This window comes from Sprattus sprattus (assembly GCF_963457725.1).
Source record: "Sprattus sprattus genome assembly, chromosome: 5".
NCBI classification, from domain to species: domain Eukaryota; kingdom Metazoa; phylum Chordata; class Actinopteri; order Clupeiformes; family Clupeidae; genus Sprattus; species Sprattus sprattus.
The window spans coordinates 30,885,169-30,911,369 of record NC_137924.1 but is presented as its reverse complement, the minus strand read 5'-3'; the positions used below and the strand labels follow the sequence as shown (position 1 = coordinate 30,911,369).

General features: G+C 41.7%; 1 protein-coding gene across 1 annotated transcript; it reads right to left on the bottom strand.

The window, feature by feature from the left end:
• Positions 1-898: 898 nt before the first annotated feature.
• Positions 899-26,201, bottom strand: gad1a (glutamate decarboxylase 1a; the record flags this gene model as incomplete). The annotated part of the gene is made up of 16 exons (XM_080839121.1): positions 899-1,072; positions 2,041-2,130; positions 5,688-5,795; positions 6,699-6,848; positions 8,042-8,120; positions 8,330-8,394; positions 8,813-8,929; positions 9,506-9,560; positions 9,817-9,896; positions 11,688-11,803; positions 12,577-12,689; positions 19,968-20,058; positions 20,719-20,961; positions 21,510-21,629; positions 24,025-24,084; positions 26,126-26,201. The coding sequence occupies 16 exons, from the start codon at positions 26,199-26,201 to the stop codon at positions 899-901; spliced, it is 1,737 nt and encodes a 578-aa protein (XP_080695247.1).

Below are 26,201 nucleotides of genomic sequence, written 5' to 3'. Positions count from 1 at the left end.
TGATGACTGTCTTAACCCCTCCAGAGGACACAATGAGCCAGATTACAACAGTAACATTCTTATAGCTAAACAAATAACAAGCCAGACGAAAACTGGAATAGACATTTGACGTTCAGTTGAATGACATTATTTTTATTTTGACACAAATGCACAGCCTATTACCAACAATCTATTGCACAGAGCTCGAATCAAATGACTGGGCAGTTTTTTTCAGATAATTTGTCATTTGGGGCTCATAAGTAAACACCCAACACCCCTGCTTTCTACATCCCTGACTTCAAAGTTTAAATTATATTTGCATAACAATATAAATGAATTCGGATTATGTGCTTTACACTTTGTGAAACTGTTGTCACAGATACATTCTTTCCTTGCTTCTCCCTTGTTGGAACGTTAGCAGCACAATTGTTTAAGTTCACTCTACAAGGTTTTGGTCAGAATCGATTGGTATTTCCTTTTGGAATGATAGGGAGCATCCTGCCTTGCTTTCTCAACCAGCCGGACAAGCAGGAACTGGCAGCAAGAAATGTAATCAATCAACAAATGAATTAATAAAACGAATACTCTCTATAGTAGAGTGCGTTAGTGATAATTTAACTTTTGTTAGCGATAACTGGTTGCAAGAAAGTAATTTAACAACAAAACACATACATACATCAGCAATTGAAATTAAACCTTGATAAAGCTATTGGTCTCTCTCTGAGCAAAGATAAAGTCAGTGTCTGAGTTAGCTTAAGATACTTTAATATTAAAACAAAAGGCTTGAGCTTTAAATATCATGTTCCTGTCGTCTGATCTTCTCTATGAGAAAGTGAATATCAAAGTGTGAGTGCTGGACTGTGTTTACTGCAAGTTTTTTAAAACAATATTAAAATAAAAGCGCAACCTCACGGGAGTTTTATAAGTCGTTTCCTAGTCTTTCGATCTCGTCGATAACGAAGTCGATGTCGGAGCGCGTGGCAGCCGCGTTGGACACGACCATGCGGAAGAAATTTACCTTGTTGCCCTGTGGCTGGTAACCCACCATAGTGGAGCCGGACTCCATCATCATCGCTTTGATCTTGGGGGCCACCTGGCAGGCGGAGGGAGAGAAAACGTTCTTTAGCTATCGGTTAAGAAATCAGATAAACCCGCCCAACACACTTTAACATCATTCACACACATACACAAAACCTTCTGTAGCTATCGGTTAAGAAATCAGATAAACCCACCCAACACCCTTTAACATCATTCACACACACACATCTCCCATATTCATCAACCTTACGAGACCAATAGATCACGCCTTGCTTAGATGTTGTTCTAGAAAAATGTCTCTTTCCTTCCTCTCTCTTTAGAACATTGTCAAGCGATGTCTGTAGCAGGTTGGAAACAGAGCTGGGTTGGAGGGCCAGACCCTGAATAACATCTGGTCTTGGGGCTCACTGAAGGGCCAGGACAGAAGCAGGTTCTGAATAAGATCTGGACTTGGACCCAATCCATTCTAACGTCAGCCTCCATCTTTGAGAGGCCTTCCTTGATTATCACTGACTGACAGATCAAATCTGGGTTAGATCAATCCCTTAAAAGGGTTAACTACCAATCTAAAATCGGTCTAAAATCACTTTGACTACCAATCTCTGTATATAGCACATGGTCCAGAATCCCTTAGACTACCAATCTCTCTGTATAGCACATGGTCCAGAATCACTTTGTTAAACTGTTACAGACTCTCCTTGCTTCTCTCTGGCTCTTCACCAATCTCAGTCCCTATCTGAGCCGGCTCTAGACGAACATTAAAACTGTATATCTGGCTGCTTCTGTACTGAGCTTTCTCTCTGTGTGATCTCTGACGAAAAGCCTTTGCAAAACGCAGAAGCGAAAACAACCGAATCAGGCCTGAGATCCACACACATCAATACTGTGTGCACACATACACCCACTTACACACACACACACACACACAAACGTACACACACACACACACACACACACACACACACAAATACAACACACACGGACACACACACACACACATCCGAAATGACCTCCATACGGTACCTTGTGCAATCTCTGACTGCGCTCGTCGCCATCAGCCATGCCCCTCAGGCTGGGGGGAATGTACCAGAAACACACATTAGTGTGCTGGGGCTGCGGGACACAACAAGCAGAGGAGATAGAGGAGAGGCAATCAGCTGGAGAAAACAGAGTTAGTGGAAGAAGTGTTTCTGAGTGTCTAATGGTTACAATTTACCATCCACCACAGAACAGAGTAGGCTTTATCTCCGAGCTTGGAGAATTTCTGTCTTCTATAGTTACTAACTATGATTTTATTCTCATCTGTGGCGACTTCAATATTCACATTGATAATTTAGAAGACTGTTATGCTATGCAGTTTACTGATCTGTTATGTATGTTTAAGCTAAAACAGCATGTTTCTGTGCCTACTCATAACCATGGTCACACCTTAGATCTAGTTATTTCTAAAGGCATAGACATCTCCAAAACTGGTACTCTGGATGTGGGTATTTCTGATCATCTGTGTATCTTTTTCAATGTTGCTTGGCCAACTTTATGTAGTGCATCTGGTCGGAAAACAGTTCTGAGACGCTACATTGGGGTAGATACTCCAAATGATTTTATCACTGCTTACAATGGTATTGGGTCTCACGCTATTTCAAACCAGATCTTTTCTACTAAAAGTTTCTGTAATAGCACTGATCTCTCTTCAGACTGTGAGGAATTAGTCTGATCTTTTAATGTCTCCTTACTCAAAATGGACAAGATTGCACCGAAAACTTCTGAAATCATAAGTACTCTTAAAAGAACTAGTCGTAAACTTGAACGCAAATGGCGCAAGAGCAAAGCTCAGAGTGATTTTCTGAACTATAAAAGGCATTTGCTCATGTATAATTGTGAAGCAAAAAAAGCTCGCCAACAGTATTTTTCACAGATTATATCAGAAAATTCTAACAATTCCAAAGTCCTGTTTAACACCATTGACAAACTAATCAATCCGACCCGTCTGATACCCGATGAGCTCCGCACAAAAGAAAAGTGCAACCAGTTTGCATCATTTTTTAGTGATAAAATTTCAACCATCAGAAACAACATTATGTCATCTACTACTGTGGGTCTCAGTCCTGTACCTTTTAGCCAAACTATACCCATTAGCACAGCTACTACTCTAGAAACTAGGGTCAGCTACTTGCTCCCTTGACCCTGCACCCACTAAGCTGTTTAAGCAGGTTTTTAGCTGCGTGGCTGCTGATGTACTTAAAATTGTTAATACATCATTACTATCTGGTATTTTTCCTGTCTGTTTGAAACATGCCATTGTTACTCCACTGTTAAAAAAACCAAGTTTCGATCCCCTGACTTGTGACAGTTATACTGTAGACCCATATCAAACTTGCCATTTCTTGGCAAAATTCTTGAGAAGGTTGTTTACAAGCAACTTGTGTCCTATCTGTCTCAGAATGCCATCTTTGATCCGTTTCAGTCTGGTTTCCGTGTAAATCACAGCACAAAACTGCTCTAGTCAGAGTTGTTAACGATCTTAGAATTGCTACTGACAATCATAAATTGTCAGTCCTTGTTCTTCTTGATTTAAGTGCTGCATTTGATACGGTTGATCATGCTATTCTGCTTCAACGTCTTGAGCATTTAGTTGGTCTTCAAGGTACAGCCCTCGCTTGGATCTTATCTTACTTAAGCGGAAGATCTTTTACTGTCTCTATTGATAATCTTTTTTCTGACACAAAGCCTATTTTATACGGGGTGCCACAGGGGTCAATTCTTGGTCCTTTACTTTTTAACTTGTACATGCTACCTCTTGGGTCGATCATCCGGCAACATAACATCTCGTACCACTCATATGCTGATGACACCCAATTATATCTGTCTATTTCCTCTGATGATCCCAGTCCTTTGGGGGATCTCACTCACTGCATCTCTGCCATAGAGACCTGGATGGCCCAAAACTTTTTGATGTTAAACAATGCAAAAACAGAGGTTTTGTTGGTTGGCCCAAAAACACTCCGAAATTTTTTTTATCCAACTCTAAATTCTGTCTTTTCAACACCTTCGGAGGAGGTCAAAAACTAAGGAGTGACCCTCGATGCTGATCTTAATTTTCAAAAGCACATATCCAACATTTTTAAGGCATCTTTTTATCATCTCAGAAACATCTCTAAAGTACACAACACTCTCTCACAACATGATTCTGAAAAATTAATGCATGCTCTTGTTTCCAGTCACTTAGACTACTGCAATGCACTTTATGCTGGTTTAACTCAGCAAATGTTAAACAAACTACAACTCATCCAGAACGCAGCTGCTAGAATACTCACTAGAACTCCCAAATATAACCACATCACCCCTATTCTCAAATATCTTCACTGGCTCCCAGTTAAACAAAGAATTGAATTCAAAATACTCCTTCTTGTCCATAAATCATTAAATAATCTAGCCCCTCCATATATTTCTGATCTTGTATCTCTTCATAACCCAACCCGTCACTTAAGGTCCTCCACTAAATATCTTCTTAATGTCCCCAGAATTCACACAAAAAACGGTCATGGCGCTTTTAGTTACTGTGCTCCAATCCTCTGGAATAATCTACCGATAGAACTAAGGTCACCTCAATCCGTATTATCTTTTAAGAAGGGTCTTAAAACTTTTTTATTCTCTTTGGCATATAATTCATGATTTTTCTCTTTTACTCTCTTTTTTACTGATCTTTTGCATTTTTATTTACTTTATTGGGTTTTAAATGTTTTCAACCATTTTTTATTGTGTTTCTTTAACCTAAAAAGCGCATTGAGTCTATGTAAATATAAAAATGTGCTATAAAAATAAAGTTTGACTTGACTTGACTTGTGTGTGTGTGTGTGTAAGGCAGCAAGAGAGAGAGAGAGTGAGTAAGAATGTCTGTGTGTAGGAGCAAATGAGAGAGGGAGAGGGAGGGTCGGAGAGAGAGAGAGAGAGAGAGAGTGAGTGTGTGTGTGTGTGTGTGTGTGTTTGTGAGAGAGAGAGAGAGTGTGTGTGTGTGTGGGTGTGTGTGTTTGAGAGAGCGAGAGAGAGAGAGAGTAAGTAAGTGAGTGAGTGAGTGAGTGAGTGAGTGAGTGAGTGAGTCGATGATTGATGCACGTCATTCCACACACTACCCAGTGAGCCAAAATCATAAATCTGCATAATATTCAACCACACTCATTTCTCCATTTTCTGCACAATGATCGTGCACTTCTGTGTTCAAAATCCCATTTTGCAGTTGACTAAGCTTTCATGTTCATCAAACACCTACTCTCTTTGTGCCGGTGAACTCTGAGCGGGAACCTTTCTTAGAGGAACCAACGAGAGAGTCGGAGTGAGGGGAAATTCACCTCACGCCTAAATAATACTCTATAATAACATCACAATACTCAAAATCATACTCCATCATGGTGATAATCTAAATAATACTCTAACAACATAACAATACTGAAAATCATACTCCATCATAACAATACCCTAAATAATACTCTATAATAACGGAATACTCGGAATCCTACTTTATAATAATGCAATGATAGTTGTAAATAAAATACTCTCTAATAATGTACTAATAGTGTTAAATGGGAGGGTTGGATCACTCCTACTCAATGAGCATAGAGGTTATATGGGAGGGTTTGATCGCTCCTAATGGTGATTACGAGGTTGAACCTCACCGCTCCATCAAACACCATCTTATAGCCCTCCCGAGTCCTGATCTTGTTGTAGAGGTACTCCGACAGCTCCAGGCATCGGTCTATGTGCCTCTCAAACCCCTCTGTGCCCTAGAAGAGGAAAAGAGAAAAGGAGTGTGATCTTCTCCGTTGGGTCTGTGTTAGATCAGGGACAGATCAGGTATACATCAGGGACAGATCATAGACAGATGAGGGACAGATGAGAGACAGATCAGAGACAGATGAGAGACAGATGACAGACGGATGACAGACGAATGAGAGACAGAGAGACAGATCAGAGACAGATGAGGGACACATCAGGGACAGATGAGGGACAGATGAGAGACAGATCAGAGACAGATGAGGGACACATCAGGGACAGATGAGAGACAGATCAGAGACAGATGAGAGACAGATCAGAGACAGATGACAGACGGATGAGAGACAGATGAGAGACAGATCAGAGACAGATCAGAGACAGATGAGGGACACATCAGGGACAGATGAGGGACAGATGAGAGACAGATCCGAGACAGATGAGGGACACATCAGGGACAGATGAGGGACAGATGAGAGACAGATCAGAGACAGATGAGAGACAGATCAGAGACAGATGAGAGACAGATGACAGATGGATGAGAGACAGATGAGAGACAGAGAGACAGATCAGAGACAGATCAGAGACAGATGAGGGACACATCAGGGACAGATCAGAGACATATGAGAGACATATGAGAGACAGATGAGAGACAGATGACAGACGGATGAGAGAGATCAGAGACAGATCAGAGACAATATAATCTGCCATATGGATTATGACTCTACATGCAGATGATGTGTCATGTGGTATGCCCAGATATATAACATATTCCACACAGGAAACACTAGTTAGCAGGCTTTGGTAAATATGGACAGACACTCACATTCTCTCTCTCTCACTCTCACTCACTCACTCACTCACTCACATTCACCATTCTCTCTCTCTTTCTCTCTCTGTCTCACACGCACACACACCTTTGCCTTCCACATGAGCCAGAACTTGAAGATGTCTACATGTCGGCCACACTGTATGGCCTTGTCCCCGGTGTCGTAGTTGACGTCATACTGTTTGTCTGGTTGGAACAGGTAGCCAGCACACATGGAGTTGCAGCCCTGCAGCAGACCCTGATACCAACACAAACAACATCACAATACATTATCACAATGCCTTATTGAGCAGCTAGACAGGTACACATCACAATACATTATCACAATGCCTTATTGAGCAGGTAGACAGGTACACATCACAATGCCTTATCAAAATGCCTTATTGAGCAGGTAGGCAGGTACAACATCACAATGCCTTATAGAGCATGTAGGCAGGTACAACACGCAGGGAATGGGACACACTGTACTACAGATCAACTAGCTGACTGCCTTCCTGAATGACTTTCTGTGTGGTTTGTTTGGTGTGGTTTTAGCCCTGGCTAAGACAGAAGTCTATGACTCAGTTACATTTACATTTAGTCATTTAGCAGACGCTTTTGTCCAAAGCGACGTACAAGGGAGAGAACAGTCTAGCTACGAGCAAAAGAGACCTAGTGTAACAAGAGTTAAGTACTAGTATAAGTGCAAGTTAGGAAGGGAGTTGCTCTCTGAAGAGTTGCGCCTTCAAGAGCTTCTTAAAGGTAGAGAGGGACGCCCCTGCTCTGGTAGTGCTCGGTTCCAGCCCCACAGAGGCATGAGGCCAGTAGAGGCTTCTGACAGAGGGCTGATCATTTATCTAGTCACTAAGAACAGTAGCACAGTTCCAAGGAACCTGCTAATGTAACCCAAGGAGTTGTGTAAAGATATTCAAAGCCTTGAGTCTCCTGACAGACTGAGGAGTCGTGTAAAGATATTCAAAGCCTTGTGTTTCCTGATAGACTGAGGAGTCGTGTAAAGATATTCAAAGCCTTGTGTTTCCTGATAGACTGAGGAGTCGTGTAAAGATATTCAAAGCCCTGTGTCTCCTGACAGACTGAGGAGTCGTGTAAAGATATTCAAAGCCCTGTGACTCCTGACAGACTGAGGAGTCGTGTAAAGATATTAAAAGCCTTGTGTTTCCTGATAGACTGAGGAGTCGTGTAAAGATATTCAAAGCCTTGTGTTTCCTGATAGACTGAGGAGTCGTGTAAAGATATTCAAAGCCTTGTGTTTCCTGATAGACTGAGGAGTCGTGTAAAGATATTCAAAGCCTTGTGTTTCCTGATAGACTGAGGAGTCGTGTAAAGATATTCAAAGCCTTGTGTTTCCTGATAGACTGAGGAGTCGTGTAAAGATATTCAAAGCCTTGTGTCTCCTAATAGACTGAGGTGAGGTGAGCTGTTCCCCCTTACCCGCTCCCGGACCAGAATGGCGGAACACTGCAGAGGAACTCCCATCATCTTGTGGGGGTTCCATGTCACAGAGTTGGCCCTGCAGCAGGAGAGCGGAAAGAGCCTTTATAAGTCTTCATACAAGTTAGAAGGTGTGTGTGTGCATGTGTGTACGTGTACATGGGCGCAAGTTAGGTGTGTGTGCGTGCGTGCGTGAGTGCGTGAGTGCGTGCGTGCGTGCGTGCGTGCGTGCGTGCGTGCGTGCGTGCGTGCGTGTGCATGAGTGCATGTGTGTGTTCATTGTTTTACCTCTCAACTCCACTGAGCTTGTGTCTGTGCTTTCTAGACATCAGTAAACCTCCTCCCCAGGCTCCCTACATACCAGCAACAACACAGCAGATTAAACACCATCAAACCCAATAGAAAGACCCCAAATTAAACACCATCAAACCCAATAGAAAGAACACAAACTAAAAACCATATAACACAACAGAAAGAACACAAATTAAATACAATCAAACCGAAAAGAAACAACACAAATTAAACACAGACCCAACAGAAACAGCACGTACACTGTTTCTGAGGGGCTTTTATAAAGCTTAGTGCTAAAGCCACTCACTATTTTACTTAATGCTTAATCTCTGACTGTAATGAATCAGAACATGGCTAATAAACACCAGCTCCAGCAGGAGAGCATTCGTTCTCAGAACATTTAGACACGAGTGGTCTATAAAAAGGTGCGTCACAAGAGAGACGCAGCGAAACAAAGATGGTTCAACTCTTCCGCCTTACGTCCACATGGAGCCACATGTTGTACTTCTCGCAGATGTCAGCGATCTCGTTGATGGGGTCAAAGGCGCCGTACACCGTGGAACCTCCAGTGGCGTTTACAAACATAGGCACATATCCCTACAGAATGAATATATACAATATAAATATATAATATAATTTAACATATATTTCATCTAATAACATCTAATACATCATATTACAGTATCTAAGCCAACATGGATATGAAAAGCAGCACAAAAAAGCCCTGTGAATATAAAACACGTTTGTATATCCATTGAAGACATACTGCTGTTAAACATATTAAAAGAAAACGTAATATACATTCTTATACTGCAATATACCAAAGTGCCATTTTATTTATAGTGTAACTTTACAGTATAATAGTTATTCTTTATAGTGTAATTTTACAGTATAACCTCAGAGTTATTTTAAGAGTTACTTTGCAGTATAATCTTAGAGGTATTTATAGTGTAACTGTGCAGTATAATCTCAGAGGTATTTATAGTGTAACTGTGCAGTATAATCTCAGAGGTATTTATAGTGTGACTGATGTATAATCTCAGGGGTATTTATAGTGTAACTGTGAAGTATAATTTCAGAGTTATTTAAAGTGTAACTGTGCAGTATAATCTCAGAGTTATTTATAGTGTAGCTGTGCAGTATAATCTCAAGGGTATTGGGTGGTTATAGCACCTTCTGCTTTGCAGCAATGACTTTTGCCTCCAGATCAGCTGGAATCACTCTTCCCCTGACAGAGAGAAAAAGAGAATTTCTTCCAGGAGCTCTTACTCACACACAAACCCCCTCACACACACACACACACACACACACACACACACACACACACACTTAAGCTCTCACATCCCCTCACACACTCCTACACACACACACACTCTCTCACTCACACACACACACACACACAATCCTTCACACACCGTACACTCTTTCACACACACACACACACACACACACACACACACACACACACACACAGGTTAACGTACCTCTCATCTGTACTGAGGAGAATGAGATTCTCTGTCCCAAACCCCAGGGCAGCACTGGCTTTCTTTATGGAGTAGTGACTCTACAAACAACAACACAGAGATCAATATTAATACACACACACACACACACTAAAGCGCTCACATCCCCTCACACACTCCTACACTCACACACACACACTATAGTGACTCTACAAAAGAAAACAAAAAAACAACACAAAGACCAATATTAATTACGGAGAAGTTACCACTGCATGACTGCAGATAATGAGAGTGTATCAGATCATGTAGGACGTCACAGATCCTCAGTAACATTCATGCAGAAATATGGTTAATCAGTTTCTGTGATTATATGCATATATTGTAGAGGTCATGGATGCACCAGGAGTCATTCAAAACACCTTAAGTTTATTCCGGAAGGCTGTTCTGTATGCAGGGCATCTCTCTAACATGTGTCCTGAGCACCGTGATGTATGAGAACGTTTGGAGCACATTTTGGGTGTCGGAGCTCTCTGTCTTTGCCACTTCTGTTCTCCGGGCAGCAACCGATTCTGAAATGGGTGTTAACCAGGTCTGGGCCGATGCCGCTCCAGAATCGGATGTTTTCACACTCTATCAATCCCGGTCCGACCCAGCACTTCGATCTGGGTCTATACTTTCCTGCGCTCTGCTCATATTATGCTGGACACACCTGTTTCCTGCTTTCGCCTCAAAGAACTGCCTCTCCCTGCAGTCTTTGCTGGATGATCACTCTGATGCTCCCAAGCCTCCAGTAAAGTTCGTGTTCTGACCTGGCTTCCCTGGACTGGACTCTGTCTAAGTTCTGCTGTGTTTTTTTAACCTTTGCCTGGGTCCTGGACAGAGTAGCTACTAGTCTTTTTTTGTATTCTCTGCCTGACGGACTGATTCTACGATCCGCCTGTCCTCTGTGCCTCTGCCTGTCCTCTGTGCCTCTGCCTGTCCTCTGTGCCTCTGCCTGTTCTCTGTGCCTCTGCCTGTCCTCTGTGCCTCTGCCTGTCCTCTGTGCCTCTGCCTGTCCTCTGTGCCTCTGCCTGTCCTCTGTGCCTCTGCCTGTTCTTTTTGCCTCTGCCTGTCCTCTGTGCCTCTGCCTGTCCTCTGTGCCTCTGCCTGTCCTCTGTGCCTCTGCCTGTTCTCTGTGCCTCTGTCTGGTTTATGCAAACGGTTCAAACCACCGCCTGCTTTTCACGTTGGCCTCACAGTTCTGCGCCGTCTGCCTAATTAATCCCTGACTCGGCACTGCCTGAAGATGCCCAGCTGCCCTGGTGCTGTTGTGCCGCTGCCCGGGTCATTAAAATGCAGTTTTATTTCCTTACTCTCTTTGAGTCCAAACAACACCTCCCTTTGTCACGCTCACATAAACCCATAGAGAGTACAGACTGTGCGTTTAAATAAAAAGGGGAGATATACACAGGAACCAAACAGAGGGCTTTTTTTTTGGTAATGTGATAATGAAGTATTGAGGAAGCCATTGTGGCTTGTTTGAAACGAGCCTTATAGTGTACAAGACAGAAAACAAGCGAGTTTTATTTCCCAAACCTACGGCATTATTTCTTTCATTGATTAGGGGGAGTCTCAGAACACTCCTTCTGGGAGGCTGAGACGCCACGTTTCATCGTCCTCCCGTCTGTGATTATAGAAGTCTTTAAGGCTTTAAAATATCTCCTCCCTATGAGATCAATATGTCCTCCAGTCCCTACAGGTCTCATAATGGCTCACATAAATCTCACTTGGAAAATGACAATCCTTCATTATCGCACCTCCATTAATTACATTATTAAATATCCTTAGCAGGCTGTGGGTCGGTTTGGACCCCCAGCCCTGGACATTTGAATCAGGCAGTGGGGTGGACTCACATGCTCTGAGGTGAAGAGGACTAGTCTGGGAGCGGCAGCCATGCCTTTGGTCTTGATCTCAGGGTAGTGTTTATACCGAGCCACCATCACACTGTACATGTTGGATATCGCACCTCCTGCAGAGAGGAAACAACACAGGGGGATTAGTAGAAGAAGTGGTAGTAGCAGTAATAGTAGCAGTAGTAGTAGTAGAAGTAGTAATAGTAGTGGTAGCAGCAGTAGCAGTCATTGGAGGAAAATGATAAAGAGGTAAAGTGGTGAATACATGTAAAATAAGTCAATAAAAAATAGAGATGTAGTTAAATATTTGTGTATCATTTATAGATAATAATAAATATTAAATATTAGATACAATTAAAAGAATAGTAGTTATAGTTGTGGTAGCAGCAGTAGCAGTAGTTATAGTAGTATAAGTAGTAGTAGTAATAGTAGGAGTAGTAGTATGATGAAATGTTGGTTTTAGTAGTAGAAGTAGAGGCTGTTACTGTTGTATTGCCAGATTGAACACGTCGCTTAGACTTTATGTTATGGTTTGCACAATAAAGTAATTATAGGCTATAAAGGTTTGCTACATTTTAAGTTGGGCTAAAGCTTTGTACTTTATGTATTAAAATCAGGCTATTAAAAACAGATGACTGCATAGGAAATAACCATAGCAGCCAGATTGTTATGGTATTATTAGATAAATAGATAGATAGATAGATAGATAGATAGATAGATAGACACAGACAGACAGACAGACAGACAGACAGACAGACAGACAGACAGACAGACAGACAGATTTCACATCTGGGAGGATGGCGTACTCACTTTTGCATTGTGTCACGTACGCACATTTCAGAAATTATATCAGTAGGATTGTTTTCAGAAATAAGGCCCTTGGACTAACCTGGTGAGAAGATGCCGTCTCCCTCTCCACCGGGCCAGCCAATCAGCTCTCTCATCTTCTTCAGAGTGATCTGCTCCATCAGCACAAACACTGGCGCAATTTCATATGTGAACCTGCAACGGGGTGAAAGTTAAAGGAGCTTAGAGGTTATACCCCTAGATCACCCTGCAATACCAGCCAGCTTCAGGGTTAGAACCCTACAGCACCCTGCTATACCAGCCAGCTGCAGTGTAAGAACCCTACAGCAAGTGTTACAAAGATGTACAAAAGATAGCCTCACACCCTCATCCAGAAAAGCTTAGAAAATTATCCCTGAACTATTTATACTTTTTTTTAAATCCTCTCTCCTTTGTTAAGATTACCAAGCCTCAACTCCGCCAGAGAGTCAGTCTTCAGACGTTTCATAATCAACTTCATCATTGCAAGGATGAAACATAAGGATCCTGCAGTCTGTGCACACACACTCACTCACACACACACACACACAGTCCGTGTGTAATGAGGTGCTATGTAAGTGCTGTCAGACGCCCCCTGATTGTAGACGCACTGATGAAGAAATGTTTTCAAGCCCTGTCAAAAAGCTCTCAACTCAATCAAGCAATCTGGTGACAGCACTCAGGGAGTATAGTGTCTTCATTAAGGACAGCACTTAATTGTCACACGTAATTAAACGTGATGAGGAGTCCATTAGTGAAGGCAAGCATCCACTCAAGACAGCTAAAACAGCACCCTATAGATATAACATTCTACTCTAATTGGCAACAATATGATAAACTTGATTTTTCTAGACGCACTGAGTAGAACAAAACCAGCAATCATTACAGTTTAGATTTACAGTTTATGGTGTCAGGAAAAAGTTCTCCAAGGTTCTTGATGCTTTTGTGTCAGAAAAGTATTTCAAGTTGGAGATTCAATTTAAACATCTGTCAAATTTAACCTTCAGTACTTAAAGGCACAATATGCAACAATTATGCTTCAGGATTAGGGTTAGGATAAGCAGTTTAACCTTAAAATAACAGCTTAAAAAAAATTGGGGCGCTACAATGACTTTTAATATGGAGAATTGCGTCCGTGCCAATGGCATAGCAGGGTCGATAGGCATATAAATGCCTTCTGTAGTTTTGCCTGCCGATGCCCGCCGACCTGACTTTGATTACCTTCTGCCGATCTAGTAAGTAGCTTATTTGCCGTCTTGCTTAGTCTTGTGTTGCACATGATTGATGTTTGACTGTGTAAGGACAGTCGTTGAGTAATTAGTTTGTCATAATGTCAAAGTCAGCACATTTCAAGAGATTTCGTTAGTTTTAGCTGCTAGCATACCTTTAGCGAATAGCTATTAATCCTTAATGCACCTTTTAACACCTTATATTACAGTATCCTAGTTTTACAATGTAATTATACCACTAAGTACAGAGCGACACACTTCTTAAGTGTTTCAGAGAATTTCTATGGTATATTTAAGTGGATCGAATGACTGGGTTCTACCTTAAAAATAGTAAGGACACTACATTGTTCTAGGCCAGGGGTCGCCAACCCGCGATCATTGATCGCGGAGACCTTCCCTGTTTTTTTTTTTTTAAGCGTCTTCTGAAATGTTTTCTTACGTCAGAAAAGATTATTGGTCATTGTCGGGTACTGTCGGATGAGTTCAACATGTTCAGTCAGATCTGGTAAAGTTGCAGAATGTCTGCCCAATGTAGAGAGATTTCCAACATTCTGACATCTCCTTACCTTGAAAACTAGGCTCAACTCGCGTGCATAACATCCTCAAGCTCTCTTGGATGTCGTAGTAATGTTGGTTATCGCCAGCTTAATAAAAGAAAATTATAATTTAAGTCTATTTATAGATTAACGTTTTGTATTGGCTTACCCAAACCGTTTTCGAGAAAGATATTTGTCTATTTTAACTTCAACTACTCGTTTAACACTGCAACGTGTTTCTAGATATTAATGTGTACGGTGACACGTTACATCAGTACCTTTGTGCTTATGTTAGTTATCGGCCACTCCAGGGGCGCAGACATGTCCCCCCCAGATTCATAGTGACCCTGATCCGTCCCCACCAATCTCCCTACGTAAGGCGACAATCATCAAAAAATGTTAGCGTCCTCCCGAATTCAAAAATCCCATCTGCACCGCTGGGCCACTCCCACTCCGTTCCAATTACCCTGTTGGTTTTCCAAATATTAATATGCACGCAGCCTGCTTTTACATAGGCTACTGTCGTATTAAAAGTGTTGGCACCCTCTGAGGCTGTATGATAATTTTCTCTTTCTTCACCCAAAAAAAATCACAATGGTATATTATTCATTTTCAAGTTAACACTGAGTACTGGGGTGTTCTCCAGACAAAGATATTTAGTGTAGCAGTATCTAATTGTGTGAAATTAAATCAAATGTGAAAAATAGGCCGTGCAAATATTTAGGCACCCTAATTATTTTAATGATTTGAATACCTGTAACTACTCAATACTGAATAATCGCAACACATAATTAGTCTGATAAGATTGTTAAAGGCACCCAGTGCAACTTTCGAGGCTTAAAAATAAACATTCAATTTCTAGTCTTTTTTACACGTAGTAAGTTTCAATAACTCCATACCATTACATACCGACATTCAAGCAGCAAAGATGAGACGTCGTTGTGTGGTGAGAACTGATAGAAAATCGACAACAACAATCGCCGCCATTTTCTTTAGTTTTTGTAACCTACAATAAATAAAGCAGGCTTCCAGTCAATGGAAAAATGGCTTCTCCCCACCGGCGATTGTTGTTGTTTACGATTTTCTATCAGTTCTCACCACACAACGACGTCTCATCTTTGCTCCTTGAATGTCGATATGTAATGGTATAGAGTTATTGAAACTTACTACGTGTAAAAACGACTAGAAATTGAATGTTGTTGCACTGGGTGCCTTTAAAATATCTTGGATATGGATATCACAATGATTTCCTCATGTGGTAAATACTTTATTTTCCTTGTAATTATATATGGCTTGCCAAAAAACTGGTGTAAATCTCTCGTGTAGTCGACAGAAGTACCGTCACGTGTAGCCTATAGGTCCTATACTGTGCGGGCAAGCACCTGCGCCCTTAAAATAGCGTTCTGAATACGCGTTACAGACTTTAGACATTGCGCCTCTGACATTAGACCAGCTTTTTTGTGGTCAATGGCGCACAGCGCACGGCGTTGTTTTGAAACTGCAAAATACCACTTGCGCCAGAGAAACGCCTTCTCTGTTCCGCCCCCGCCCATGTCGACGCAAGTTCATTTCGAAGCGCGCCTCTGGAGGGAAAATCGCGCTGTGCGCCGGGTGCAAGATAGGAATGATACATGCGTCGGTGACAATGTCAATTGCGCTGGGTGCAAGATAGGGCCCTTAGTGTGTTCTTGGTCACATCAATTTGAAAGCTGGACCAAAGTGTTTAATTTCATTCAATTACAATTAGGCCAAATACAAAGTTAAGTTGTAAGTACAGTCTGGAGTCTAGACAGTCTTTTTCTCTCAACGCCTCAATAGGTAGATCTTGCCTGTCACCAAGGCAGAGGTCGTGATCTTTTGCCAAAAAAGGTTGGTGACCACTGTTCTAGGCTATACTCAACACTGATAAAATGTGACAAATAGACTATAAAGTCAAGTGTGATGAGGTTTTCTTGGAGTTAAACAACAAACAAGAAACTGAACCTATTTTCATTCGCAAACAAAAGCCTCTTGTGTTGGTGTTTGTGTGTGTGTGTCTGTGTGTTTCTCTTCAACTCCACCTCTGTAACAAACACCTCGGATACAAAAACCCTTTTCAAGCAGAAAACAGCCCAGAAAACAATAAAAGCCGGGGGGGAAATCATTAGAAAGATACAATAAAAACTAATACTAACTCTGCTCTCGACTTTATCAAACCTTTTTTAAATCCAACAGCCTGCTGTGAAAAAAACAAGAGGAAGAAATAATAGAATGGATGACCCTCAGAGGTCAAACTTGAGTCTCGTCTTCATAATTCAGAGTTTTATGCGTTCAGAAGGCTGGAAAATTCCTTGACAGTCCCAAAGCCCATAAATATGGCTCTCACAGCACCTCCATCCTTTATGGACAACATTTAAAGGATGATATTTCTGGGTGAAGCTTTGCACTTGAATAATTCTATGTGTCCAGAATTTAAATAAAACTTGGAGCCTGAAATATTACCATATCACCTCAAGTCAGCTGAAACAGTAACTCACTTTGCCGCGAGCCAAAATAAAGAAATATGAGAAAATAAAACACACACACACCTATTGTCCCTGTATACCCCCCCCCCCCCCCCTTTTATGTTAGTAATGATGCCTATTATGTGAGATTACCCAGCATTATATTGATCTTGTGCACCATTACTCCTACACCTCAAGATAGGGGGCTCTGGAAGAGAGATAGGGGGCTCTGGAAGAGAGATAGGGGGATTATGATGATGTGTGTGAGCTCCCTCCACCTCCAACAGAACCTCTCTCCTCCCACCCACACACACACAAATGTACACACATATGCATACACACACACACACACACACACACACACACACACACACACACACACATATACACACACACACACACACACACAAACGAATGCACATACATACACACATACTTACATACATACATGGACACAAGCATACACACAAAAACACTTCCATACACAGAGAAATATTAGTGTCTCTCTCTCTCACACACACACACACACGGCACCCTCTGGGCCCCTCCTGACATCTTTGTTGTGGGGCACCTGCCGTGTCCGACTCGTCTGGTGAATGAGCTGAGCAAATGAGCTGAGGTCAGTCAAGCGCCAACTCTACAACTCACCACAATGGAAGCTGACACACTGGGCCCTATCTTGCCGATCAGAAACGCAAGTAGGACGGCGCCAAACGCAAGTAGCTGTGTGGGCGGCTCTATGGCGCAGTTGCTATTTTAACGGCGGAAAAAACACACTTGCGTCCAGCGCAAGTGTCAAAAGGGTTGGTCCAAAGGAGGTTACTCAGCCATAGGTGTGGTTTGGGCGTAATATGCAATAAACCAATCAGAGTGTCATCTCACATTCCCTTTAAGAGCGAGGAGCGCATATTGCAAAGCGGCTTGTTATCGTAATTGCGGAATTACCGGGAGGAAGACCGTGAGGCCACCAGAACGTGTGTTACCAGAAACAATCACGGCAATATTTTCCCATGCTTGTTTGGAGAAATGGTTCTACTTTTCATTTCTCGTTTGTATTTTTTCAGTTACTAGCATTCGTTTTTTGGTGTCAACATATTTGAAATAAAAGTCACAAAAACATACTTTCCGATGTTTTGGGTTCACCCTCACTGAATCACTAGGTTATGTATGCATGGTAATAATATTGCACCCATCGGCACATGCAGTTCAACCTCACGTCTTCTAAAGTCCTCTAATCTATCCTCATTTATGTCATTGACACATCCATTATTCATGGGAATGTTGTGTAAAACACCGGGGGGGCACGTATGTGAATATGGGTGCAGTCTATAGCGCCAAGGACGCCAGGGAACCCATACTTCTGTACCCGATTCAGCACCCTCCGTGGCAGATGCACCCCCTCGAGGGAGCGTGCACCACTCGCTTGATCGGAAAGGAAAGCAGTTCGCCTAAACAAACGCAGGGAAAAATACTATACTACGATTTAATTATTTGTGAAAGAGATGGAAGAGAAGAACACAAGTGATTACAGTCTTTAGAACTGTTCTAAAGAGTACAAACAACCGATGTTTTTCTTCCAAAAACCTCGGATAATAGCGAACGCAAAAGAACACCTTTTTGTTCTGTGGAAATATATAGCCTACCCCAGCCATGACTACAAAATTAATTAACTTAATTTTCCTATGAGCAAGTTGAATGTATTTGACACGGCGTTTCACAAGACTAAATATCGAGGGGGTGCATCTGCCGCGGAGGGTGCTGAATCGGGTACAACACTGCCATTACAATTAACCTAAATCATTTGGGTCAATGTGTACGCTAGATGTATGCCTATTTTTAAAATATCTTGGATATGGATATCACAATGATTTCCTCATGTGGTAAATACTTTATTTTCCTTGTAATTATATATGGCTTGCCAAAAAATTGGTGTAAATCTCTCGTGAAGACGACAGAAGTAAAGTGTAGCCTATAGGTCCTATACTGTGCGGGCAAGCACATGCACCCTTAAAATAGCGTTCTGAATACGCGTTACAGACTTTAGACATTGCGCCTCTGACATTAGACCAGCTTTTTTGTGGTCAATGGCGCACGGCGCACGGCGCACGGCGCACGGCGTTGTTTTGAAACTGCAAAATACCACTTGCGCCAGAGAAACGCCTTCTCTGTTCCGCCCCCGCCCATGTCGACGCAAGTTCATTTCGAAGCGCGCCTCTGGAGGGAAAATCGCGCTGTGTGCCGGGTGCAAGATAGGAATGATACATGCGTCGGTGACAGTGTCAATTGCGCTGGGTGCAAGATAGGGCCCACTATGTGTGTGTGAATGTTGGTCTGTCTCCCTCTGTGTGTGTGTGTGTGTGTGTGTGTGTGTGTGTTTTGCATATCTGAGTGAGTTTTCTTTATATGCACGTTTGTGTGCATCCATATGAATGAATGTATATGTACGTATTTAAGGATGGTATCTATGACTGCACATCTGTGTGTGTGTCTATGCCCTTCATGTCATTGTGAATGTATAAATGTTTAAATGTATAGATGCTTAAATGTTTAAATGTACATGAACCTATACATGAGCAATGAACCATAGGATTCCAAAGAGATAAATGCTGTGTCATATAAACTAAAGATTTCCTCTTAAAGCAGATCAATAAAACACAATATGAAATGATGCCTAATCATTACAACACATGCTGATCAATGCCTTATTGATTTTGCAAGATAAAAATCTGCAAGCGTCACATTTTAAAAAACAGAACGCATCTAAAGAATGCAAAAAAGAGGCAGTTTGTTAACAACTCGCAGAGCTACACTAAAATATTTAAGATGCTCCAATGAATAACATTTTTAATTCCTTAATATTTGGGTGAAATCATGCTTAGTTTATGCATTCATTGTTCTGTGATCCAATGGGAATATGTGTAAGAATATGTTCAGAAGTAGGTGCATTAATATAAAGCAGTCCATATATTATAACAATACCGAAGTGAAATATATAATCAGCTGTGTTTATCAATATACACACAATACAACACATGTTTACACACATTCATGAACACATATATTTACATGCACACAGGGTAATGCTGCAATTCACACACTGGTGTTGGCCATGCACACACATACATACACACATATACTGTATATATACACACACACACACAAACACATACATACATGTCTCTATGCAAACAGATTCTAATAACTCACATGTTGGTGTTTGCAGTGGACGTAAGCCATTCTCCAGCCAGTCCAATGATGTCCAGGCCAGAGGATAGCTGGTTGAAGAACCTGGGGTGGCCTGTGGACAGAGAGTATGACCTTAGTCAGTGTGCCGACACACACACACACACACACACACACACACACACACACACACACACACACACACACACACACACACACACACATCACACACATCCCTTAACACCTCTCAGCAACACAGAGAGTCCTGCCTTGGCGTTCCCTGCTCAGCACACCTTGACAGGTTCTAGCAGGTGCAGCTGTAAAGAAACTGCGTTAGGAGACAAAAGAGATGTCGCCTGCTCAAACATGACAGGAGGCCAATATCCACCAGGAAAGAAGTATATTTTTGGCAAAACTACATCCTAGAAAACTAGACTTTCATATAGAGGAAAACAATGCCAGTTTACCAAGCAAATGTATTCTGAAATACAACCACCAGGGATTAACAAACAAGTATTTGTTTCTGATTTTGTTACTGCTGCAGCTGATTTCCACACAACCCTTTAATCTCACTTTACACCTAACAGTTTATGTGATTGTGCATGTGCGTGTGCATGCATGTGTGTGTGTGTGTGTGCGTGTGTGCATGTGTGTGTGTGTGTGTGCATGTGTAAGGGGGACGAGCCGACTGCGTATACCAGAGTAGATGACCAACACCACGGTCATGGTCTCCCACCAAGGGCGCACGTCCCCTGATAAGAGATGGCATGCTCACCTGTTCTCACTCCATACTTGAGGGTGTCCCTGCAGTCCACCAGGATCTGCTCCAGGGACTCGGGCTGGTCCGACAGCTCCAGGTTGAAGCCCTCCATGCCCTCCAGGAGCTGGTGGGGGTGGTGGAAGTCCAGGACCTTGGTGGTCCTGTCGAAGGTCTTCCGCACGTAGTTGGTAAGAATGTCCACCACTTCCAGCATGAACTGCATTGTGGGTTCCTCTCCATTTTTCGCCGGGAGTAAATCTGTGGTTGTTTATAATGTAGTTTGAGTGACTATGTTTGGAAATAACGCATCTGGTCATCACTGATGTGGATTCTTGTCAAATACTATAGGGTCTGGAATGGTAATCTGTCCAGTTATATTTTTTTCTTCGAATCCAACACTAAAATAGCTTTTGCATGACACGTGTAAGGTATTTTACTAGAGAATAGTCCATCACCAGTAAACACACACTCCTTTGGCATGCTGATGACATGTATATTCATTGGAATTCTTTTGTAATAGAAAAACAGGTACAGCCAAATAATCCATGTGTAACTATATTTTATAGCATTTATATTTATAACATTATAGCATATAGCATTATTTATATTTATAACATTTTGTTTTACTTTATTTCTTTCATTATAGTATAAGTGAAAGTGATCATTTTTTATGTCTTTGTATTGTTATATTACTTGTTGTTAACATCCAAACAAACCATACTACATAATAAAAGTCTTTTTATACTATTCTGTAAGCTACTTTTTTTGTTTAAGAACTTCGATGAATGAAATAATTAACGATTTACCTCTGGCAAAAAGGTTGGAGAAGTCCGTCTCTGTGTGCCTGAACCGTTCATTGGACGTAGGCTGTTCATTTGTGACAATTCTGCTCTTCTCCTCCATGTTATTGTTCTTCTGCAAAAACCCTATGTGATTACACAGGGCAGAGGATTGAAACGGGCTACCATTCTTGAGCATTGCAACTGTTAATGTTAAAGTCAATTAAACGGTTCAGTTGATTCCAGGACCCCCTAGCATGCCCCCTTCACTGGCTGCGTTAGAACACGGTCTTTCGGGAGTTCCCATGACGTCCCTTGAGTCGCCTATTTAAGAGCCCAATAATCGGGGGGAAGCCGAGTCGTGATGACATCAGCATCGGTCGGGTAAAAAAAATAATAAATAGCCATCATGAATTATTATTTAAACTAGTCGGATCGATTCTCCCTGACTGGACAAGGGACCATCCAACAATGAGCCTATATACCAACATACCCTGCAGGCACACTTAATGCACTGGGGAGCGAGAGAATAGAGCTGATAATTCATACGGGTGTGTATTATATCGTTTCTGTAATGTGGGCTGTTGTAGTACATTTGAAATACAATTCCTTCTTGATGCGGGAGGGAATGTGACAGGCTGCCGTGGCTATAGACCAAGAATTTAATGGATTTAATTAGCCTTATAGCCTATTAGTTTTCCGAATTCTAAACATTCATTTCGATTAGCTATGTCTCACGTATGTTTCATTAAACCTCGCATCTGTGAAAAGCCATCGTAAGCATCCTTTATTTTAACACCGTACGATGTGACATCACTTTGTATTTCGCCCTGCATTGTTTCTCTACGCATGTATTGGGGCAAAATCCATCATTGCGGGGAAGGAGGCGACAGACTACCGCAGTTCAGCGTAACGAATAGTCTCGCATTTCTCTTCTTCCCGTGAACCATCTCAAAGAGGACCTTTAAACAGGCAGAGTATCACCTATACGGAGGCACTTTTTCAGTCCCTGACCAATACAAAATATTGTGAAACGCCTATGTTTGGAGATACTTGTAAGGGAATTAATAAAGACAGTAGATCACATTTTTACGTTTTAATAGCCTATTATTATTTCCAAAACATACCTAGCCCAGACTAGCCTATCTATTTTAGATCTAATTCCTGTTTTTTTTGTCTCTTGGATTTTAGGCTTTAAGCGAGCTTTACCTAAAAGGCCTATAAGCTTATTTTGCTGCCTTTCCATATCCCATATGATTCACCTTGGCTGTAATGATCAATACATGGGTCTATAACTCTTGCAAAATGGGGACAATGGATGGTGAACAATCCATCGTTACGCGAACACTGGAAATGTGTAATCTGCCAGAGGGTTTATACCTTTTCTTATCAGATAATGCTCTGCATAAGACTGGGTTTCCACCATCAGTCCTGTGGGCCGGTCCATTATTGCTTGGCTTTTCTGTGCTATCTCTTCGAAACAGAGCCTTGACGAATTACAATTTAATAGTTTCCCCTTTTAATCTGTTACCCTCAAGGGCTGGAGTTTGCCCATTATTAAATGCCAACCATCATAGCTAATAATGGCCTACTCTTTACTATCTATTCTCATGCCATTCGTCTGAATTTAACTACCGGTTGCGTGCACATGTAAACCCGTGCTACCATTACAGTCAGTATAAATCATCATTATCAGGCTGTTTCGTGGCTGTGTTATTTTTTCTTTTAGTGTTAAACTCGTTATAAAATTGCTCTAATTGGCACGGAGAACTGACCTAATGTGAAACATTACAACTGTATAAAATGTATTCACATAAAATTAAAGTTGCCCGCACAGGACTCATTGAGGTGTAAACGGATAAAATACTTTTGAAGCAATCCCTCAAAAGTAAAAATAGGGGATCATTTATTTTCTGCCCTATTTGCTGAGAAATGCATTATTTTAACGGCACCATATCCCCATAGCTTGAGCGCAGATAAGGCTAATTGATGCGTAACTGTCTGTCAGGTGTTCATGTCCATTTTCCGCCACACGGCGGCGACAGTATACAACATAATTTCTCACTGTCATCAAGGACCTTCGTGGTCCATTAGGAACAATTCTCCAGTGCCTTCGCTGGTCATAGCGGTCCCCCGGGGAAACCTGCCTATGGGGAGAGGTGATACGTCTTGACAGTGTGAAGGCTCATTCTTTTTTTTTTTATTTTTTTTTTTTTTTTACATATTTTCCTCCCCGGATGGCCGTTTAAGATATGCAGTCATTGCTAATCTCAGACAGAGAGTGCTCTTGTCTACCTATGGGGGGAAATTGAGAGACTTAATTTGCCTCTCTGGTGCACCTGCTAGTATAAGGTAGAATGAAAGAATTCGCAACACCCTGACTCTCAAATACCCCTCAGATAAGAAAGATGAACCCATGATTTCCAGTTCGACGAGCCTATTAATGTCGAATATCTGCGAAATATTTTGACCCCCAAACGTTGTAATATTTGTAATGATAATAAAACTGTCACTATTCGTATGACAAAGTATTAGTGCTTACCACATATTTTCATGCCCAGTTTCCTCGTACATCCATGTGCAACCCCACTCCAGTCATAACCTGAACAGAATTTGTGGAAAAATACGATTTTATGGCAACTCATTTTGGTACCATCTTCAAATTCATTTTAAAAGCATATGGTCATGTAAAGGACAGATAAACACCTGTGTCTTTCCCCCTAGCTACCCAACACACGCCCTATGTACAGTTGTTCTGTATAACGGGCTGGAACATCTTGCATAAATGGAAGATAAGCTTGTACACAGATGACATATCCAGTTTTACTGCCAAAAGACACCAGTTAGTGTGTTGGCAAGCTTCCATCAGTGTCAGCTGGGCTGTTGGTGGTGTTTTTGCATGCCTTTTAGGTAGTTCGCTTACTAGTTATTGCTGCTTTAAATTAAGACTCTTCATCAGTTATCAAACCCTCTGAATCAAGCTACTTTAAGAAACACATAATGCACCTTTTCTTTTTGTAAAGTCTCTTTCAAATGTAATGAAATTGGCCAGATTCTGATAAACAGGCTATTTTCGAATTGAGCACAAGCCCTCCATGAATTCGCTTGGGTCCTCGCAGCACTCAGGGAGCAGTCAAGTGGGAAATAACGTTTAGCTGACATGGTTGGAAGCCCAAATAGTCCATTGCCTACTAAAGATAGCGGTAATCTGGAAGCGACACACGGTTCCAACCACTATGCCGGTAATAGCCCATTCATTATCGCCCACATACAGACCTCTCACAGTCTGGCACACACAGGTGCACATTGCCTATATAGCTCGTAATTTAGGCAAGCTTCCAAAATAATTGAAAGAGGGTCAGGGGAAAGTGACATTTTTAAAAGGAAATTTGGATCCATGCTGGTTCTGCACACTCCTTTGGTGAGGTTTATTTCCCTGTGTTGGTGGACGGGTATAAACCTACTTTGGACCTCTAAAGGCAAACGCCGTATGTACAGACAGACTAAATCAGTCAGCCCCACAAAACACGAAGCCAATCCAGTGCGACCACAATTAATGCGACTCTTGACATGATTACCGCGGGCTGAAACACCCACTTGCTCTGAAAGGAGGAGGAATCTTTACAAAACTGAATACAAATGTAGCCATAATAAATTACGTTATTAAGTAACTACTATAACAACCAATTGCTACACTGAAAATATATGCTTATAAATAATAATAATAATAATAATAATAATAATAATAATAATAATGTTGCATGTTTTTATTATTGCTGTTATTGTTGTTGTTATTTGTCTTCCTTTAACTGTCCAAACAGTATGAACTGATTTAAGAGGGAAATTAACCCGTGACAAAAGGCTGCTGTCCGTTTTCCTAAATGATGTCGACAGCTCCTTGACACCCCATCCATTCTTTGCAAACTGCTTGCTGCTGTTCGTGTTTTAAAAGGCACCCGTGGCGTTTGACAACCCGATGTACGTTTCCTACGTTAGCACCTTACAGTTGGAACCGTGCAGTTGCGATGAAAGTGTTTCCAAAAAACACTGTTCGAACTATCGGGGCAGAGCAGCCTAGAACCATAGTTAAGCGACACAAGTGTTTATGGACTTTACAAGTTAATATAATGCAGCATTTTAACGGGGTAAGCCCATATGAACAAATTAACATCCCAGATGACCACGAAATTTGGAGGGAAATTAGTTATGGAAGAAATTGAGGTGAAGTCTCAATGATTTGACCCTCATTAGAATACGCAAGTGTGCCAATCCACGTGCTAGAGTACGTCATTAACTAATTTCGAACTACTAACTATCATGGTTCAAATTTACATAGTACGATGTTAGTACGACAGTTTTGAGAAACCGTTGTACTTCAGATGACAGTTAGTTTTACGATGCATCGTCCAATGTGAGTTCGATGCTATAACCTCCATCGTTGTACGGAAAAAGCCCACCCAATCATCCCGCACCCTGATACGGTGGTCTGACTGACCATGCAACGCTGCAGTGGTTCGTCTAACCGGAGGCTTTACACCAGCGACAGGACCCTTTATTCTTCCAGCTCTGTGGAAATGATTAATGTCGGAGACCACAAAGCAAATAGCCCAAGTGAAATAGCGTTTTATCTGTGATGGACCTACTTGAAGATGGTGGTCGTAAATTTGTCGAGTTGGGATCCGGACCGCCGCCAGAAGAGGAAGGTGCCGACGTCGCCAT